The 19,366-nt window shown below is 34.8% G+C and overlaps 1 protein-coding gene across 5 annotated transcripts in view; it reads left to right on the top strand.

Annotated features, from left to right (window-relative positions):
• The window catches only part of ZNF800 (zinc finger protein 800), a 50,556-nt gene that overhangs the window by 14,736 nt on the left and 16,454 nt on the right, over positions 1-19,366 (top strand). For 4 of the 5 annotated variants that reach the window (XM_046669230.1, XM_046669229.1, XM_046669228.1 and 1 more), the window contains exons 4-5: positions 1,547-1,690; positions 3,876-5,568. In XM_046669230.1, coding sequence (XP_046525186.1) covers positions 1,547-1,690; positions 3,876-5,568 — 1,837 coding nt within the window. Of the gene's footprint in view, positions 1-1,546; positions 1,691-3,875; positions 5,569-6,784; positions 8,567-19,366 lie in introns of those variants that run through there. The other variant, XM_046669231.1, reaches the window with a different exon arrangement.

The following is a 19,366-nucleotide window of genomic DNA, read 5'->3' as shown; positions in this document are numbered from 1 at the left end:
TGTATCTCCTGCATTTCTTCTTTTAGTGAGTATCTGAGAGTTTTAAAAGGTAGTTGTTTGTGTGTTTGCTTTAATGACTGTGGATCTTCATTTTGCCCTCACACTTGATGGTAATTTAGCTGAATATAAAATGTTTAGAGGATATTTTTTTTTGGCACTTCCCTTGTATTCACCCTAATGGCGAGTTCTTTGTGGGAACTTTTCTTTTTGATAACTTTAGGTCTTCTCTTTCACCTTGATCTTCTGCAGTTTTATTGTAACATTCATTAGTTTAAATTTAGCTTAATTTAACGTGTGAACCCTGCACTATTAATTATACTACTGAGATTGTTTCTACTATTTAGTAGTCCCAGAGCTTAATAGCTAGTAAAATGCCTTTTGAATGATGGAACGCTTTGTGCCTAGATAGTCTGAAAGGTGTTTTTCAGGACCCTTTCGCTTTTTCCTCTTTAAGTCAATATTATCATTTTTTTTTTATTTGAGGAAGCTAAAAGCTCATTAATTAGTAAAGCATTGAAGATCAATTTTGTCAATTTTCCTGTGGCAAAGACCTGTAGGAAGTAGTGACAAAAGAAGTTCCATTAGTTTTTATTCCTGGTGGATGTTTTTATTTTTAAAGATAAATGCTTATTGCCATTTATTTTTTCTCTACTTTTTGATCTTTTGTCAAAATGCTTAGATTCCTTAGATCAGTGGCATTTCTTCAACGAATATTTATTGAGCATTACTAGAGCTTAATACTTTGTAGTTGTGTAAATAAGACAGCCTTTTTCTTGGCTGCTTTAGCGTTTGTGATCTAGTGGAGGAGACAGGCTTTAAACTAGTAATTATATTAATATTTAATTAATTGCAATTGGGTAAGTTTTTGAGAGAAGACAGGCTTTGAATAAATTTATAGTGGTATCAAGAGGCCTAAGCAAAATTCAAGTTATGGACAAGGATTCTCTACTATCACACTAAATGGCCATCATCCCATATTGGCCCAGAACCTGAAGTAATTTGAGCTGAATTTAAAAAGAAAAGTCACTGACAATCCTGTGACACAATTTTGACCTTCTTTAAGGAATTGGGGGAAAATGTATTGCAAAACTCCATGTTCACTTCCCGATGCAGAAGAGAGCTAGAAGAACCAGTGAAAAACTTTGGCAGGGAGTGTGTTGGGGGGACGTTTAATTCTGATGTCCCACTCTAGATCTATTGAATCAGAATCTCTGGGGGTGGGTCCTGTACAGCTTTATTCCCAGCTCCTTGTGATGATCAACCAAATGTTGGAACCACTGTTGGGATGTCCCAAGAAGTGATTGGCTGCTGAATTAGAAAAAAGAGCATCAATTTTAGCTGTCCCAATATCTAAACTGGTAGTAAGATTTTGCTTAGAACTTAGTTTATTACTTAGCTCTCAATACACTGTGGTAGAAATTGGCAATGCCTGTATTTGTTTTTAGAATAAAACTGTACTTTTGGATTGTCAGCAGTGGTTGCCCAGTTTAAAACTGCATGTTAAAATTACCTTTTGTGTTAAGTTTTCTTCTCTTTTTTCCCTCAGGAACTAAACAACTTAAGCATATTTTATTAAAAGACGTGGACACTATTTTTGAATGTAAATTATGCCGCAGTCTCTTCAGAGGGTTACCGAATTTAATTACCCATAAAAAATTCTACTGCCCACCAAGTCTCCAAATGGATGACAGTAAGTTTTGTTCAGATATTCAGTTACGCATTTTACAGTTAAGTATTCTTATACTACAACTATACATTTGTGTTAACATGGTATTAATATCTAGTTACAGATACTTTAATGATGGAGTATAAAATTAAATGTTTGACTCAGTGTTATATTCAATTTCTTATATAGATACGTTCATATCAGTGCTTTTCACTTGGATTTTCCTAAAGGTGGATGAGGTTAGATTTATGAGTATATTTATTTGTATTAAAATATTGAATATTGTTTTGAATGTTTATGTGGACCAGATAGTTTATATTCAGGATTTTTGTAAGTTAAAATATTATTGCTTGAAGTGGGTATTGATATTTTCCCTCTTTACTTCTTTAACAACTCGTTACCAAATAGGACTGATCATTTACTTAGATTCTCCTTAAATAAATGAAAGTGTTGGAAATAAAGCAAAGAATGAGTAAGTAAGTTGATTTCTTGGGAATGATGGAGAGCATTAATAAATACTTATTAATCTTTCTGGTGTCTTCTGGGTCTTAATTTGAAAATCGGTTTTATTCTCAGTGAAATTTATTTAGATCAGTCATTTTATCAGAAATTAGATTGTGTTACAGGCTAACTTGAGATCCAAAATGACTTATGTGATGAAGGCTTATAAAGTCTTCGTGGAACCAAATGTTTGTCGAATTAAGTGTGTTGTCCCTGTATGATTAAGTTAGCAGTATATGTAGTCGTGTTGTTTTCTTGCTTTAAAGAGCTAATATATATTCCTTAAAATATTTTAATAAGTAATAGATTACTTTCCTTATTTCTTGTTCAGGGATTTAACTCTTTGTGGACTTAAAAATATAGAACTTACTTTGTCAGTTTGATATTATATTTGCATTATGGATTTTGTACATTTTTCAAATTAACCTTTTTGGGATGGGAGTGAAATGCAAACTTCAAATATCAAAAGTACTGTTTTAATTATTAGCAGGAGGCTTGCTTAAAGTATATTATAGGACATAGATGAAATGAATATTTCATACTTGTCTGGAAACTTTTCCTATTACTGTTAGATTTTCTTCTTCTTTTTGTCATTGAGATATAAATGAAAAGGCAGTCTATAGAGATCAGTTTCAAATGTAACCTTTCAATTAAAGTATAATAGAAAATTAGTTAATTTTCTGGTAGTTATTCTTTGTTGTTTTTAGTGTAAAGTTGACTTATAGAGGGAAATGGATAAATGGATTTGCTGGATTATCGTTCACTCTTCTTGACAATACCCATTCTAGAAATAGTTCTATGAAAGTGTCATCCTTCTTATAGACACTGTTTTATCCATTTTAAAAAGGAAGATGAGTAGACAAGAAGAACTATAATGAATCATTTCTTGATTTCTAAATAGATATCAGATTTGATGCTGTATTTATAGCTAGGTTTTAGAGTTGTATGTGGAAACATAGCCAGTGTTAGACAACTCTGTTACAATAGGAATATTTGATTGCCTATAGAGAGTGTAATTATTGCACAAGTAAATAAAAATAGCTCTATTTTTAGAATAAATCTATAGTTTTTAATCATTTGTTTTAATAGAATTGTGTCTTATTAAGAAGATGTATAATAGGACTGAGTTTAGCAAATACTTCTATATATCATGCCATTCATGTTTACTTATTTTCCAACAAATCTTACTTTTTCATTTCTATAGGGTGTTCAGATGTTCCCATACAATTAGACTAGATTATTTGTATGGACTAAGTTAACAGGAATGCTGTTATGTTTTCTAAAAAAAGAAAATTTTTATATATAGTAATGTTTTTCATGATGTTTTATCCATCTTCGGTTATGAGAACTTTGACTTGCCTTTGCTAGCCTAAAAATATGAAATATTATTTTTATTGTTTAGGATACCCTTGTGCTTATATACTTTTTAGTAAGGGCACTTAGAAGTGGAAGTAGTAGCTCTTCAGATTGTATCTGTTCCTTATCATTTGCATACTATGATGAGATTTTAAATTAAAGCAAATTTTAGTTTAATTAACCCTAGTTTTTAATCTTCATAAAATACTGAAAAGTAGATAATGCTCTTATAAAAATAAAAACTAGTAATATAATAAATTTTAAGATAGAGGTTCATGATACGTTTTAAAATATTAGGAAGGCTAGAGCAGGCTAATTGTTTCAGATTAAAATGTTGTTTTTTCCTTAACAGACCTTCCTGATGTAAACGATAAACAAAGCCAAGCCATAAACGATCTCCTAGAAGCCATATATCCAAGTGTGGACAAACGAGAATATATTATTAAGCTAGAACCCATAGAAACTAATCAAAATGCAGTGTTTCAATACATTTCAAGAACTGATAATCCTACTGAAGTCACAGAGTCAAGCAATCCTCCTGAACAAACCGAAGTTCAAATACAGGAAACTAGCACTGAACAGTCTAAGACAGTACCAGTCACAGATACAGAGGTGGAAACTGTAGAGCCCCCGCCTGTTGAGATTGTTGCAGATGAAGTGGCACCTACATCTGATGAACAACCTCAGGAATCACAGGCTGACTTGGAAACTTCTGACAATTCTGATTTTGGTCACCAGTTGATATGTTGTCTTTGTAGAAAAGAATTCAATTCCAGACGAGGTGTTCGTCGTCACATTCGAAAAGTACACAAGAAAAAGATGGAAGAACTAAAAAAGTACATTGAAACACGAAAGAATCCAAACCAATCCTCTAAAGGACGCAGTAAGAATGTTCTAGTTCCATTAAGTAGGAGTTGTCCAGTATGTTGTAAATCATTTGCTACAAAAGCGAATGTAAGGAGGCATTTTGATGAAGTTCATAGAGGACTAAGGAGGGATTCAATTACTCCTGATATAGCAACAAAGCCTGGGCAACCTTTGTTCCTGGATTCTGTTTCTCCTAAAAAATCTTTTAAGACTCGAAAACAAAAGTCGTCTTCAAAGGCTGAATACAATTTAACTGCATGCAAATGCCTCCTTTGCAAGAGGAAATATAGTTCACAAATAATGCTTAAAAGACATATGCAAATTGTCCACAAGATAACTCTTTCTGGAACAAACTCTAAAAGAGAGAAAGGCCCTAATAATACTGCCAGCAGTTCAGAAATAAAAGTTAAAGTTGAACCAGCAGATTCTGTAGAATCTTCACCCCCTTCCATTACCCATTCTCCACAGAATGAATTAAAGGGAACAAATCATTCAAATGAAAAAAAGAACACACCGGCAGCACAGAAAAATAAAGTTAAACAAGACTCTGAAAGCCCTAAATCAACTAGTCCGTCTGCTGCAGGTGGCCAGCAAAAAACCAGGAAACCAAAACTTTCAGCTGGCTTTGACTTTAAGCAACTTTACTGTAAACTTTGTAAACGTCAGTTTACTTCCAAACAGAACTTGACTAAACACATTGAGTTGCACACAGATGGGAATAACATTTATGTTAAATTCTACAAGTGTCCTCTTTGCACTTATGAAACTCGTCGGAAACGTGATGTGATACGACATATAACTGTGGTTCATAAAAAGTCATCCCGCTATCTTGGGAAAATTACAGCCAGTTTAGAGATCAGAGCTATAAAAAAGCCCATTGATTTTGTTCTAAATAAAGTGGCAAAAAGGGGCCCTTCAAAGGATGAAGCAAAACATAGTGATTCAAAACATGATGGCACTTCTAACTCTCCTAGTAAAAAGTATGAAGTAGCTGACGTTGGTATTGAAGTAAAAGTCACAAAAAACTTTTCTCTTCACAGATGCAATAAATGTGGAAAGGCATTTGCCAAAAAGACTTATCTTGAACATCATAAGAAAACTCATAAGGCAAATGCTTCCAATTCACCTGAAGGAAACAAAACCAAAGGCCGAAGTACAAGATCTAAGGCTCTTGTCTGGTGAGGAACGGTTACAGAGTTTTGCTTTTTTCCCCCATCGAACTAAAAAAATCATTTGACCATAATTTATAGCTGGTTCCATTTTAACACGTTTGCTTCCATATATCTTATGGCAATGGGAACTGCAAGAGTGATGTGCATATTGCATTTACCTCTTCAGTGACCTTTATTCCAGTGGCTTGGGAACAAAAGTTAACTTCAGAACTTATCTTCCACAGGACAATGCAATATAGTTATAGGTAGATGGCACAGGGTCAGTGCTTTCCTCTCAATGTTGTAAAATGCATACATTTATATTGGCTTATGTTTACAATAGAAGTCTTTTGTTTAACTAACTTTGCACAGGTTTAATTTGATTCAGTGACTTAGTCTACTAATTAATACATTGTAGGAAAGTTAAATATATTAGAGTGAATTTGTGAAGGTGATAATTATAGGAAAAAAGTCTTTTGAGGCACTGTAATTATTGTAAAAAATAATCTGTGACAGCTAAATAAAGTGCTGTACTCAGAAAAAAATCCCCAAATTGAATTTAGAACAATTAGCATTTATTATTTACATTTAACATAGTGCTTCCAGGCGAAGGGGGAAACTTCATAAACAGAAATTTGAATTTTTTTTTCCTTCTCCTCGGGAGTATGTGTTACTGTTTCTTAATCTATGGAAAAAGTGATTATTTAGGTCCAAAATCCTCTTATTTTTCCATTTTTGTTTAAATAAACTTTTTGGTGATCATTTCAACATAGTTAATATTATTAAGTAGGGGTTTTTTTCTTTTTTTTTGTGGTTGTGCATTGCAAGAAATATAAAATCCCTATTGGGAAGAAGAAAAAATATTACTTTTTTAGAAGATTTTGGAACAAATGTAGGTTTTTAAAATGCCATATTTTGAAATAAAGAGTAGACTCCCTATACTTGTTTTTTCAAGTCCCTGTATATTTTTAAAGTTTACCTTCAGATCTCTGTCCCTTGTATGAGGGCATTTAATATATTTAATTAGTATTAAATTAGTTTTGGATTCACGTTCTAAAGCAGTATGCTTAGTTTGAGTGCTCAATAGGTTAAATGTTGTGGTTTGATTATCACACATTTTTTAATTTGTGAGGAAAACATGAGATGAAACCATCCTTTAGAAGTTATTTACTCTTGTATAGTTTTAAAAACAAGGTTTTATTGGTAAACTCAAAAGTGTTCATTTATTCCCATTTCTCCTCAGATAACTTCAAGTGATGTACGAAAAGGTTTGGAGTTCATTTTTGTGGAAAGACTTTAAATTGGTGTTAGAACCACTAAACGTCTTCAAATGGTACTATGAGAAAAAAAGAAAAGCATTTTCATAAATATTCGACTGTACCTGCTGTTTTCAGACTAAAATAACCATCTAACCACTTATTTCTAAGGCACTGCCTCTTCCAGCACTTTCAAGTAGCTGTGACATTACATATTGTCATCACAGTCTATCAGCTAACCACCCTTGGCTTTGTGCATTTGGTCTACAGTTTCTACAAAAATGCTGCAAACTTTGTTTTCCAAACAATTTGTTGATTAAAGCGATCAACAACTTGAAGAAAATATCACCACTGGTGATTTTTAATTTGCAGAGACTTTATATCTTAGTGATTTTAGTTTTGTTCTGCTTTATTTGGCAAAATTTTCATCTGCATTGTACAGATATATGATTTCCTAGTGAGTGTATGTTAGGACCAAAAGACAAATTAGTATCAGCACATTATAAATATTTAGCCTACTAAATATTTGTAATTATTTTTACATCCATTTATTTCTAACTTGTTCTCCAGCACTTAAATGTTTGAAAGTTTGATTCTAAAATACATACTACAGGAAAGTTCCAGTTCATTTTCATCCATGGATCATTACATTTTTCATTTGTAAACATCTGAGGTTTTATGAAAATTAAACATTCCCCTATTTTTCTTTAAATTTTATTCAAAGCACTTTAATGATAGATGCAACTTAATTCTTCAGTTTCTTTTTTTTTTAAAGACCACACATTTACTAATATTAATATGAAGGTAGTAAATAGCTTACGATATTTTATGGATGCAGACAATCCATGCACAACCACTTCTTAATGATACTAGTTTATTTCTTTAAATATTATTGAAAAAGGAATATGGGGGTGTAAACCCTGATTTTTTTCTCCCTAACAAAATCTTAAATGACCACTTTAGATAATATTTGATTCCTACTGTAAAATTTGGAAAATAATGAATTTTTGTCCATTTTTGTAATCAAGGTTTTAGGAAAAACAGAAGTACATCTATCTTTATGAAATTTTGGGCAGGCTTTGTGTATCAATATTTTTTACTTTTTAGGGAATATTTTATTTTTTAGTAATTTTTGTCAAATTATAATTTTAAAAGGTACAGCAGAGACTATACCATGTTTTTATGTAGGTTCACACACCTGTACTTAGGAGGGACCCTGTCCATCTATATACTTTTTGTATAAAACTTAAAATCTTGAAGATCCACAAGGTCATAATAAAATGCTTCTGTAGCTAGAAAAACATTTACCCTTCCCAGTGCTTTGCACTAAAATATACTGTGAAAGGAAACTAGAAAGACTGTAACTGTTGCTGGAAATGTTCTATATTGAATGTACATGCTCTTGTTGGAAAAATGTACTATATGTGATGGAAATAAACCAGACTCGAAGTTATTTCAGCTAAATGTGCTTCAACAAAGGTGCATTGGTTGAAACTTTAAATGTTTTATTATCAAATTTAAATTTACTCAGTGACTATGAGCAGCTACACTTGAATTATATCCTGATAGTTTTATTTTTAAGAATTAGAGTGATAATTTCTCTTTAATTTAAAAACAGATTTACTTTTCCACTTATGGAAAACTTGTACTTTTAGGTCTAACTTTAATGATTAATAGCATAATATATTTAGGGAACTAAATATGTAGGTGATATTTCGTTTATAAACCATCTTTATTAGTTGCACATTAAACCTGTATGTTTGACTTTTTGCAAGGTGTTATCTTTTATGCATTCCTACACACAAGACATTTTCCAAAGATATTTTCCAGAGTTAAGTACCTATAACCAGTGAAGAGATACAAGGATTCCTAAAAAGCTTGGAGTAACTTTTTGCTGCAGCCTTTCATCTCTATGTCAGTCTTTTTCTCTGTGCTTTAGTGGCTAAATACTGTAGGGGAAGAAAGAGAAATAGCCTGATATTGGTGGAGGGGAGCCCAATTGCTGGAATTCTCTGCCTCACCTGTTTCCATAGGACCATTCACAGTTTGTCTCCTCCATAATAACTAGGGCCACAGAGCAGGAATTTAGAAGGAGAAATTGATGATTCCAAGGACTGTCAAAAGACTTCAGCTGGGTCATAGAGAAAAAAATAGCACTGTGTGAGGACTTGTGTAAATTAGAAAGGCTTACACAGATTAGGAATGTTTTATCATGATAGCCAAATTAATGGATCATGGCAGACATAGGAGTTAGAGGCTAAACTGGGACCAGTTTAGAAAAGTAGAATGAACAAGTAAGAAGTGATTAGAAGTTCTTTGTTCTTCCTATTCGTTTCTGGTCTTCATTCTTACATTTTGGTTTTATTTTTACTCTTGAGCTTTGTTGTCTCAGAGGCTCAGTCTTGTAGCTCTTAAGGAGAAGAGGCCTATGAGATTCGTGCCAGAAGCTTTTCTGCACGTAGACTATATAAGCAAATATTTGTAGCACTTGTTGTTGTAGGGAGGAGTACAACTATGTTGTAGGGAGGAGTTTCTAACGGTTAGAAACTGCTTATTTTATATTAAGACCTATCTCCGGCTATAAATTATATCCACCTTTGCTACTATTTGATCAATTTAAGAGTTTTTCTGTAGAATTCAACTCATTTTCCTTCCTGAAGATACCTTCCACTCCTAAGTGTGGTGGAAGAGGAGGAACAACAGGTATGGCTTGCACTTCAACTTTGTAAGTTTGGATAGTGCACATGAGAGCTGGATGAGGTATGGCTGACTCTGGGCTGGTGTTCCTTAGAATGTGCAGATACCCCTTGAATGCACAGTAACTATTCTTTTGGTTCATTCCTTTTTTCCTATTTACTCCCTACTTCAAGAAGAAAAACTTTGAAGAATATATAAATTACTCATCTTTAATTTTTACCCTAGTTTTGTATATATGAGCTAAGTTTTCGATTGACACAGATTGCTTGTATCGTTGAAAAGTACCTTCACATTTTTAGGAATTTGTATTTGTCATATTGCTTTATGGTCAATAGGCTCTTCTACTCAGTTTGCTTTAAAAAGCCTATGAATGCAGTGGCAGGGAGTTTTGTGATTTTGCTGTGGCTTAAGGCTGTGGGTATAGAAAGGAGTTTCCCAATAGATGTTATGGCAAGTAGCTATGGAGATAGGGAGGCACAAGTAGATAATCTTCCTTTTGTGCAGTTGCAAAAGTTCTCTTCAAATAGCGTGACCACTGAAAATGAGATAGAAATGCTTCTAAAACTTTAGAAATCAGGTTTCCTGCAGTGGCCTCTAGAAGTATTCTAGATCCTTAGGAGTTTTAGAAGTTACTTTTCTAATGGAATTCATAGATTACCAGGATTATGATTTAGCCGTGGCTTTCATAGTTGATCTAAAACTGAGCTCTAAGATAGATGCAGCACGATGTTGGCTGTGCTGTTAGACAAAATTCTTCTGTACTCTATGATTTCTTTCCCTCTTCTCTGACTTTAAGAGCTAACAGAAACCTCAGAATTGAAAAGGAGTAAGAATCAGCAATCTTGAGAACAACTATTAGCTAGTTGGTTTCTAAGGCATCGGGCATATGATAGAATGCAGAATAAAACATGTTTCACTTAAACTCACCTACAATTATTCTGGCTTTTCTGACTTTCTGTATTCATTCCTCCTCTCTCATAATTTGTTTCTACACCCTTTTCCTCTGACCTGTGATCTGAGCTTCCAGCTCATCTTTCCTTTTTCCTCTTCTCGTTGACTAACTGAGATCATTAGTATCAAGATAGCTAAAACGTCCTTTGAAATGGTAAGAAGGTGGAAAGTCAGCTCATTTCTTCCTGAAGCTTTATCACTCTACACTCGATTTGTCAGGTTTATTATTTATTTTCAAGCTTCTTCCTCTCTCTATATTCACCGCAACCACACCACAAGCAGAGGGGAACTTAGTGAAGACCACAGGTGCATCTGGTTGGGAAAATGCCCAAAGTTGGAGGTTTTGCTGTTTGTGCTCACTCGGCAGAATTAATTTTGTATTTTTGAAGTCAGGAACTATGTCTTGATAATTTTGTTTAGTGCCTAATATGTTTTCATGTATACCCAGGCACTTTAAATAAATGTTTGATAATGATATTTAAGTAAGTAGTTGCCTTTTCCATCTCAAAATTGTGCTGCCATACACTTTGAGATTTTGGGTCTGAATTTCATAAGCTTGTATTATCTCAATATTGATAGATTTTACTTATTTTAGAAAATGCCACCAGTACTAAGATGAGAGTTTATGATAATAAAGAGAATTCTTAGTTCTAGGTAGTAATAATGAACATTCATGGAGTGCTTACTGTATGCCAAGCACATTGCTCACCCTTTACATGCATAATCCCTTAATCCACCAACAACCCTATGAAGTATGAACTGTTACTTCATTATTCTTGTATTATAGAACAGAATATTGAAGCTTAGAGAAGTTCAGTGATTTACTCAAGTTCACGTAGCTAGTTAATTACAGAATTGAGACTTGGCACTACGTCTGTCTACAAAACCTGTACCCTTAATCAGTGCATCTTATATCTGCACATTTTACTGTTTGCAAAGCACATTCATTACGTTACCTTATTGGCACCTTAGTGTAATGATCTGGAGCTAGATTAGTTGATGAAATTTTTGGATCTACAGATTATTTCCTGTGTGACATTGTGCAAGTTACTTAAACATTCTGTGCTCTGTTTACCTCACCTATAAAATGGGCATAATATTGCTTACCTCGTAGGGTTGTTCAGAGGATAAAATGAAAAATACATGTAAAACACTTAGAATAGCGCCTGGCATATTACAATAAATGTTAGCTATGATTACTATAAGTGATTTTCGTAGCATATCCAAATGTGGGTTTTTTCATGGCCTCTTGAAGTTTAGATGGAAATGTGTACATTAAAAGAAGTTTATTGTTACACCTCAGATTTTTAACTGCTGCTTTTGTATTTAATTGAGACGAGAACCAACTATATTATTTGCTATCAATTCTTTTCTAATCAGATATTACTAGTTTATTACTCGCAAATTTTTCATTTATTTTGAAAAAGCTATTAGGTAGTTTTAAGCACATTCATTGTAAGTTAGGCTTTGTTTTTGTGGTTACTTACTAGAATAACCTTTCTGTCTTAAAATTCTTATTAGTATATCTGTCCTATCACATAAATATTTTATTTTTGGTTATGTGCAAAATACTGACACAGAGCAAATATTAATTGAGTAACAGCTGAAATATTTCTATAGAACAAAAGTAGGTATGCAGTACTGTTTGATAGAAGGCATTCGTTTATGGAAAGAGTGGATTCTTGAGGAGAGCACAGTTTGGGCTAAGTCAGGAATTTCTTTGGTGAATGTGTCATGAAGAGATAAGAAATCCACTTTTCAAAAGTCTTGCCAGTGGTAGTTATTAGTGGCAGCACTCCAAATTTCAGCTGAGGCCCAAGTACTGTTAATTTATCTGCCGAGAGGGTTTACCCACACACCTGACTGTTCTTGATCTTGTTTTTTAATGAGAAGATGATGATTTTAGAAATTTTAGTGTTTAGGGACTGATAAAATTTGCAACACCAGAGAACCTTTGTCCCTATGTTTGGATGAGCCTTCAAATCCTTGATCTTCAGATCAAGTGCTGGGGTTCCAGCACCTGGGCTGACTTCTTAATGATTCTCATACTCAAATACTTGTGTCAGGTATCTGGAGCATATTCCTGGCACATAAAACATTGTAATGTTTAAGCAATAGAATATGTGGGTGAAAAAATAGCCAAACTGAAATAAAAAAGTCACACTCTGAATACTTGAGCAATAATAACTTACAGTCTATGTGGGTGTTCTGCTCTATAGTATCTGGTAACAGTTTCAATACAAGAATGTGTCTTGATGTTATGTTCAGAGGAGAAATTATTACACCAGAATGAACCCTAAGTGCATAGAACTCAATACAATTCAGGTTTTGAATATTGATTTTTAATTCCTTCTACCTGTGGGATTATCCTGAAAATAAATTAGCTCTGAAAAATGGAACTGTGGCTCTTAGTCAGACTTTCTTTCTAAGCTATGCAAAAGTACTTTTTAAAAAAGTTGAAACTCTTCTTGGGTAGATTGGTGCTTTGTTAGACCTGAACCCTAGAGTACCTGCTGGTTGTGACCACGAGCTTTTATTTTGGATGGAAGAAAAAGCAAGGAATACTTTTCTTCTAAGAAAAATAGTGAAGTACTAGGAACATTGTGTGCATAAGTGATTAAATTATATAAAAATTTAACTTTAGGGAAAAGATTTTTATGTAGTTTCCTTGAATTCTTGACATACAAGTTGTTAGGGTTGTTTTATATAAGCTTCTGTAGGAGAGTAGCCATGTCATTTTTATGCCTTTTCATCATTAGTTATTGAGCTTGGAATCCAGTGCGCTGGGTGTCTGTAGATGTTTGAGACTTTCTGAGCTTCCTTCTCCTTTCCTTTGAATGGACAGGCTTTGAAGAGGTAAGATAGGCTAATGGGGCTGTCGTAAAGATAGACAAGAACACAGTGAAATTTATGAATCATTTTCAATATTTATACCCTCAAGTTAAACTTTCCTCAAAACATTTTCATAATTTTCTAATTTGCCCTTTCTTTACCTGGCATCTTGACTAGTCTACTATTGTTTCTTGTGATTGTAAGAGAACAAAATCAGTTATTTGCTGTGAAATTTGGAACACAAACAGATTTATACACACACAAGAGAAAGAGACTTTTAAATGAGATGGTTTTGTTTCCTGTAACTGCCCTGGATCTCTTTGTAATCTCTTAAGTGACCGGTTGTAGTGGTATGAATTCTTGATCTTTAATGTTTAAGATACTTCTTTGAAGGCCCTTCTTTCCAAAGCAGTTAGAGCCAAGTAAGACCCACAGGGCTTGAATTACTAGCCACCACCCAATTTGTCGTGTCATCTAATTGCAGGTGTGTGAGTGCATGTGCACCTATAGATAAAAGTATTGTGCAACACATTTTTTTTGGTTACAAGCACAGAGTTTTACTTGATCTTTAGCTAGTAAGAAGAGGTTTATTTTATTTATTAGAAGGCCTTATATGAGGAAATAAGGGAGATGGATGTGGCCAGGCCTTATTGGAGTCTAGGAGTAATTGTACAAACTGGCTTCACCATATAGATTTCAACTAGGTGTTAACAGAAACCAGGAAAGATCAGTGCAGCTCTAATGACTGGATACTGCCCTCTTAGCAGCAGAAGTTGCTTCTCTGCTGCTATTAGCCTTTCTCAGACTCTGCTCTTACTTTTTTTTTTTAATATAATTACCTCATTCTGTATCTTCTCAATATGGTTATAACTGTCTCATTGCTTCTGCATCTGCCTTCTCTATGTCTCTCAGCTGCTTTCCCTCTCCATTCAGCCTGAGTTCAGACCACTATGAGAGGAAATTTGATTGGTTCAGTTAGGTGCATTCCCTGTCAGTCAAATCTCCTGTGCCAGGCCTCTTCATAGGTTGCTGGCCATAGATTTCTCTTTATAGATGAGCTGCTCTTGGGACAGTTGCTCTCCATTGGTCTTGTCATTGGTGATCATGGCAGCATAGTCAGTGGCATAACACATGGTCCTGGACCCAACAAAAGAAATCTTTTTTTGGGAATCTTTTAAAAGAGGGGTCTCTATAGTCCTAGAATGTAGTAATCTTTCTAGTACACATATTTTCTTCATTTTTTAAAAGTGATTGAATTGAAGGTAACCTGTGGGCTTGACTTTTATGTCAATGCAGAGCCAACAGTCCTTTCCATACTGAGAGAATGTGGGAAAGAGTTTTCTGAGCAGCATCTGCAGTTCTTTTTCTGAACTGCCTGGTGCTGTTTCCATCTTTGCTTTGCAGATTCATAGACAGCCTGAAGTTTTCACTCAGAAAGAGCCATTCCATTTCCTGTAGCAGCATGTTAGGCTATTGAGTCAGTTGCTGCCATTTTCAAGCCACCCACTATTATGCCACACAGTTTTGAGTTAGTGATTTAGTGAATTCTTAAGGTATTGCTTCTGCTTTTCTACTTGTATTTTCCACATTTGGGCTTACTCTGCAACAGCTGCTTTATATCTTCTCATTCATTCCTCATTGACAGACACTATTGAGAGTCCATCATGTGCCTGGCACCATTCCATTCTTTTGGGGAAACATACGTGGTTAGGCATGGATTTTTAAGAATCATGCAGACCTGAGTTCAAGTCTTGGCTCCTTTACTTACTAGCCATGTAGTTTGGGCAAGTTACTTAATCTTTCTATGTTTCAATTTTCTTGTCTGTAAAATGATAATGTTAGAAACTACCTTATAGGTAGGTTTGTTGTGGGAATTTATAAAAGTTTAATGATATATTGTATATAATGTACTTAACACAATGCCTGGCTCAAGTAAGAGCTCAGTAAATATGTGTTATTACTGTTGGAGTGATCGCTAAAATTGCTATCAATTTGCTGCTGAAACACTTTCTAGCACTTAGTTTCTGGTTATCTTGCTTTACCATTTGATGTTCGTTGCCTTTTCGTTGGCATTAATCCTACCGTTTAATGAAAAGTCAGATGTAACATCTGTGATAAAGTTAAGATACACAGCAGTTTATTAAGTTAGAACATTATTTCATGGGTCTTTAATCTGCTGCTATTCTTGCAGCACCTTTTGCTAATTGCTCAAGAATTTGTTGAGCTTTTTAATATAATTTTGCTTCTTTGTGATTAAGTCTTATAGAGCATGGTATAGTTTTGAGTAGCAAAACTCAGAGCAGCTTTTGGGTTTTTTGGTTGTTGTTATAAACTTTAGGCTATGGGTACATGAACATATATTTAGTTTACAAGTGAGAATTATGTCTTCTCTTTGTATCACCAATGCCTCACAGTGTACCTAGCCCATAACAGGTGCTAAGAGAATGTTGAAGGGAGGAAAGAAGGAAGGTACTTTACGTTAGTTATCTTCAGGCTTATTAGTCCACAATATGTCTTTGCTTTTACTTCTTTTCCTATTACCTCATCTTCTAATCTATATAGCTTTTCTACCTGTGAGTTCCTCATCGTTTCTGTTACTGATGGCTTCTGTTGCTGCCTTCTTTTTGTGAGTCTCATAGCTTCTGCCCTTGCTACTAAGTAATAGTGGCAGATTCAAACTCATGGGAGTGCTGTGTTGACTGTATGCCCTGATAAGTAATCCATAATCACTTATATACTGCATGAGTGTACATTTAGTTATTTTTGGATAATTCCTTTTAAGATTTACCTTTGTTTAATTCATACCTATTGAATTCTATGAAATGCAGCTCACATTTCATTTCATACTCCACTCCCAGATATAAACAAAGCAAACGCACAATTGTTGATTGCTTCTGTCATTTGTGTAATCTTAGGAATTGGAATTGATTACTTATCATTTCATTTATCCAATTCTCACATGGCCTACTTCAAACTTTTATACTATCTGCAAAGCCTCCAACACTATTTTTGCTTCCTTGATGAGAGGCAACCTTGCCTATATCATAGCAGAAGGTAGAAGACATTTTCTTATGCCCCTCTTCCACATCACAATGATTTTTGTGTTCTCTGCCTTCCTTGATTCTTTGGAGGAAGATGTGTCCTTCCTTTCCAAGTCCAACACTTTGGCCCTTGCCAATCTCCTTCCCTGGACCTTCCTCTAACACTTCTCCTCTCTTTCCTCCTCACCATCTTCTGTATCCCTTTCCACAACCTTCTTTCCCTCAGCCTACAAAATATGCTCAAATTCTTTTCAGCCAGAAAGTAAACTTCACCTCCATACTACCTTCAGTCTAGTTACTATCATCTATTCTTCCTTCCTTTCACTTCAGACTTCCATGTGCTCTCATTTTATCACTTATTTCACTACACTAATTGTCTATTTCCTTGTCTTCCTTCTCCATTAGACTGTAAACTCTCAGGAGAGTTGTGTCTTGATCACCATTGATTCTCCAGGGCCTAGGTTAGTTCCTGGTACATAGTAGGCATTCAGTAAATATTTGTTGAATGAGTGAACAGTATAGAACCATGCCTATACCATTCACTTGTGCACTATTTGCAAGTTTTTCCTACCATTACAAGTTCACTTGAAAGGCATCAATGACCATGTAAATGCTAAATCTAGTGGCTCCTCACTTTTCATCATGCTTGACCTCTCTGTGACCCTTAATGCTTACAAATTACCTTTCCCAGATTTTCATAGTCACTTCTAACTGGTTCACCTTAGGCCGGTTTCAGCATGGTATTGGATCCAAAAGAAACAGACGAGCCCCAAAACTTTGGAAAATAATGAACCTCTTTACTATTTTACTGAAATCTTCTAAGGAGATAGAAAGGTGCAATTACATAAGCTCAGCAAACTTCATACAAGATCTCCCTACCCATTTCTCTTCCCAAATCCTCATACAGCTTTGGCAGCTTCCCCCAATCTCTTTTCTGTAGCATTTCCCCCAAGATGTTCTGTAAACTTCCTGCCAGAAACCCCTTGTCCACTGCTCCTATCTTTTCATTTTCTTCTAAGAGTAACTCTACTCTTTCCAGTTTAAATCACTTCATCCTCTGTTGGCTTCTTCCAGTTCTTTTCTCTACCCCTTATTCTGCTCAGCATTACAAAAGTCTGGGAGCATTCTTTTGATTTCGTTAGGTTTGCCCTTACCAACTTTGTTTGCATGATTTTACTTAATCTTAAAGATCAGACACCATTTCCTCCAGTGAGTATTTTCTGACTTCGTGGGTTCGGCTAGGTTTCCCCCTTGTGTATTTCTTTAGTTCCCAATCTTTAACTGTACTGAAATGATCTATTTGTGTCTCTCCCCTAGGCTATAAGCATCTTAAGGCTAGAGATCTTGTTTTTTCCTTATATCCCTAGCATCTGGAACATGGTGGATGTTGATAACTATTTATTGAACTGATGCTACTGTGAACTCTGATCCTTCCTCTCCTGCCATTGGCTTTGTTTTTTTACCAGGCCTTTAAATATGGATCCAAGTTTCCTTAGTCCTTTTTCTCTTTTTATACTCAGTGATTCCTCCAGTCCCAAAGCATCATTTATCACTTCTGTGAAGATGACCCTAGTCCTATTTTCTAACCTGGCTAGTCTCCTGATTATGAGTCAGTTTGTTTTCAAAGTTGGATGTCAAACATCTTCACATGGATATTTCACCAGTATCTTAAATGTAACAGAAACTCAGTAAACCAGGCTTTTTAAACTTGTTCCCCCTTTACTTTATGTGTACCCTGTCTCAATTATTCATACTCCTACCCTCCCAGTTACCTAGGCTAATTAGAATCCTAGGGAATGCCTTGACCTTTTTCTCTTACACTCTTCACCTAATTGGTGATCAATGCCTGGCCATCTTACCTCTGAATGTTTTTCACTTTTGGCTCCTCCTTGCCTTTTCTACCTTTTGTAGTTTAGCTTGGACTCTTATCTCTTACCTACGCTGTTGCAATAGTCTCTTAAGTAACCTACTCTCTAATCTCTCTTCCATGCTGCTGTCAGAACTATCTTCCTAAAATACAGATCTGTTGTTACTGTATGTTCATAGCTTGACTGACTTACTCATTCTCAGGGCTCAGCTTAAATGTCACTTCTGAATAAAGACAATCTAAAGCATGTCTCTCTTTTTCATTTTCCTTTCCTTATTGTCTTCTAATACATTTCGTAATTATGCTTATATTTGCACATTGATTCGTTTAATGCCTATCTTCCCACTGGAGAGATTTATGTAAGATACTGGGGAGAGTTATATAGACTCTGTGTGTAGCAAAATGCTTGGGACAGGGTAGTTTTTTCATTAAAAATTAAAAATTTTTCATTAAAAAATTTTTGTTGAATGAGTGGATGGATGATAGATAGCTTATCTGTGTAGGCAAACAGGAGATAACAAAGGCAGAGAAGTGACAAGGTCCTAGAATCTTCTTACATGCTCACAAACCTTAGTCTGTATTTCTAGCCTTTCTGAAATAGTAATGGGCTTCTCCCTTCTGCCTTTTGCATTTATTTCCTTGAGGGAGTCAACAATCCCATTAGTGCACATGCACTCTGATCCCGATGTGACTACAGTTGATTTGGGGACATCAGGTGGAGACAGCTAGATTTGTTTACCTGTTACTGATGCTTAGGTGGTGCCCTAGGCATGCAGACAAACAGGTATTTGCCAGGTTAAGTTAACCCAGATTCCTTTTTAGCCTTTTCAGTGATGCAAGGCTTTGTACCACATGTTAATTAAAGTGTTTATTATTTGTAAGACTAGTTGTGTTTGAAATGACGTATTTGTTTGCCTTTTGAAGACTGAAGATTTCAATTTAACAGACTTTTATTAAATAGAAGTTGAAATTGTTTAAAAATATTATTTAGGAACTGATTAGTAATAATAAGCAAATTAAACTTTTTTTTTCCCTGTGGAGCCTGCTCAGGTATCAAAAGTCAAAGAATTTCATGATCATTCTTCAGATCTCACTGTCTTAGGTTGACTTGCTTCATCCCTTCAGTAGACACACTGAGCTCCTGCTTTATGCAAGGCACTGAGTTAGGTGCTAGGGTTATA

Source organism: Equus quagga, chromosome 8 (assembly GCF_021613505.1).
Source record: "Equus quagga isolate Etosha38 chromosome 8, UCLA_HA_Equagga_1.0, whole genome shotgun sequence".
NCBI classification, from domain to species: Eukaryota; Metazoa; Chordata; class Mammalia; order Perissodactyla; family Equidae; genus Equus; species Equus quagga.
The sequence above is the reverse complement of the archived record's forward strand: the minus strand, read 5'-3'. Positions and strand labels throughout refer to the sequence as shown.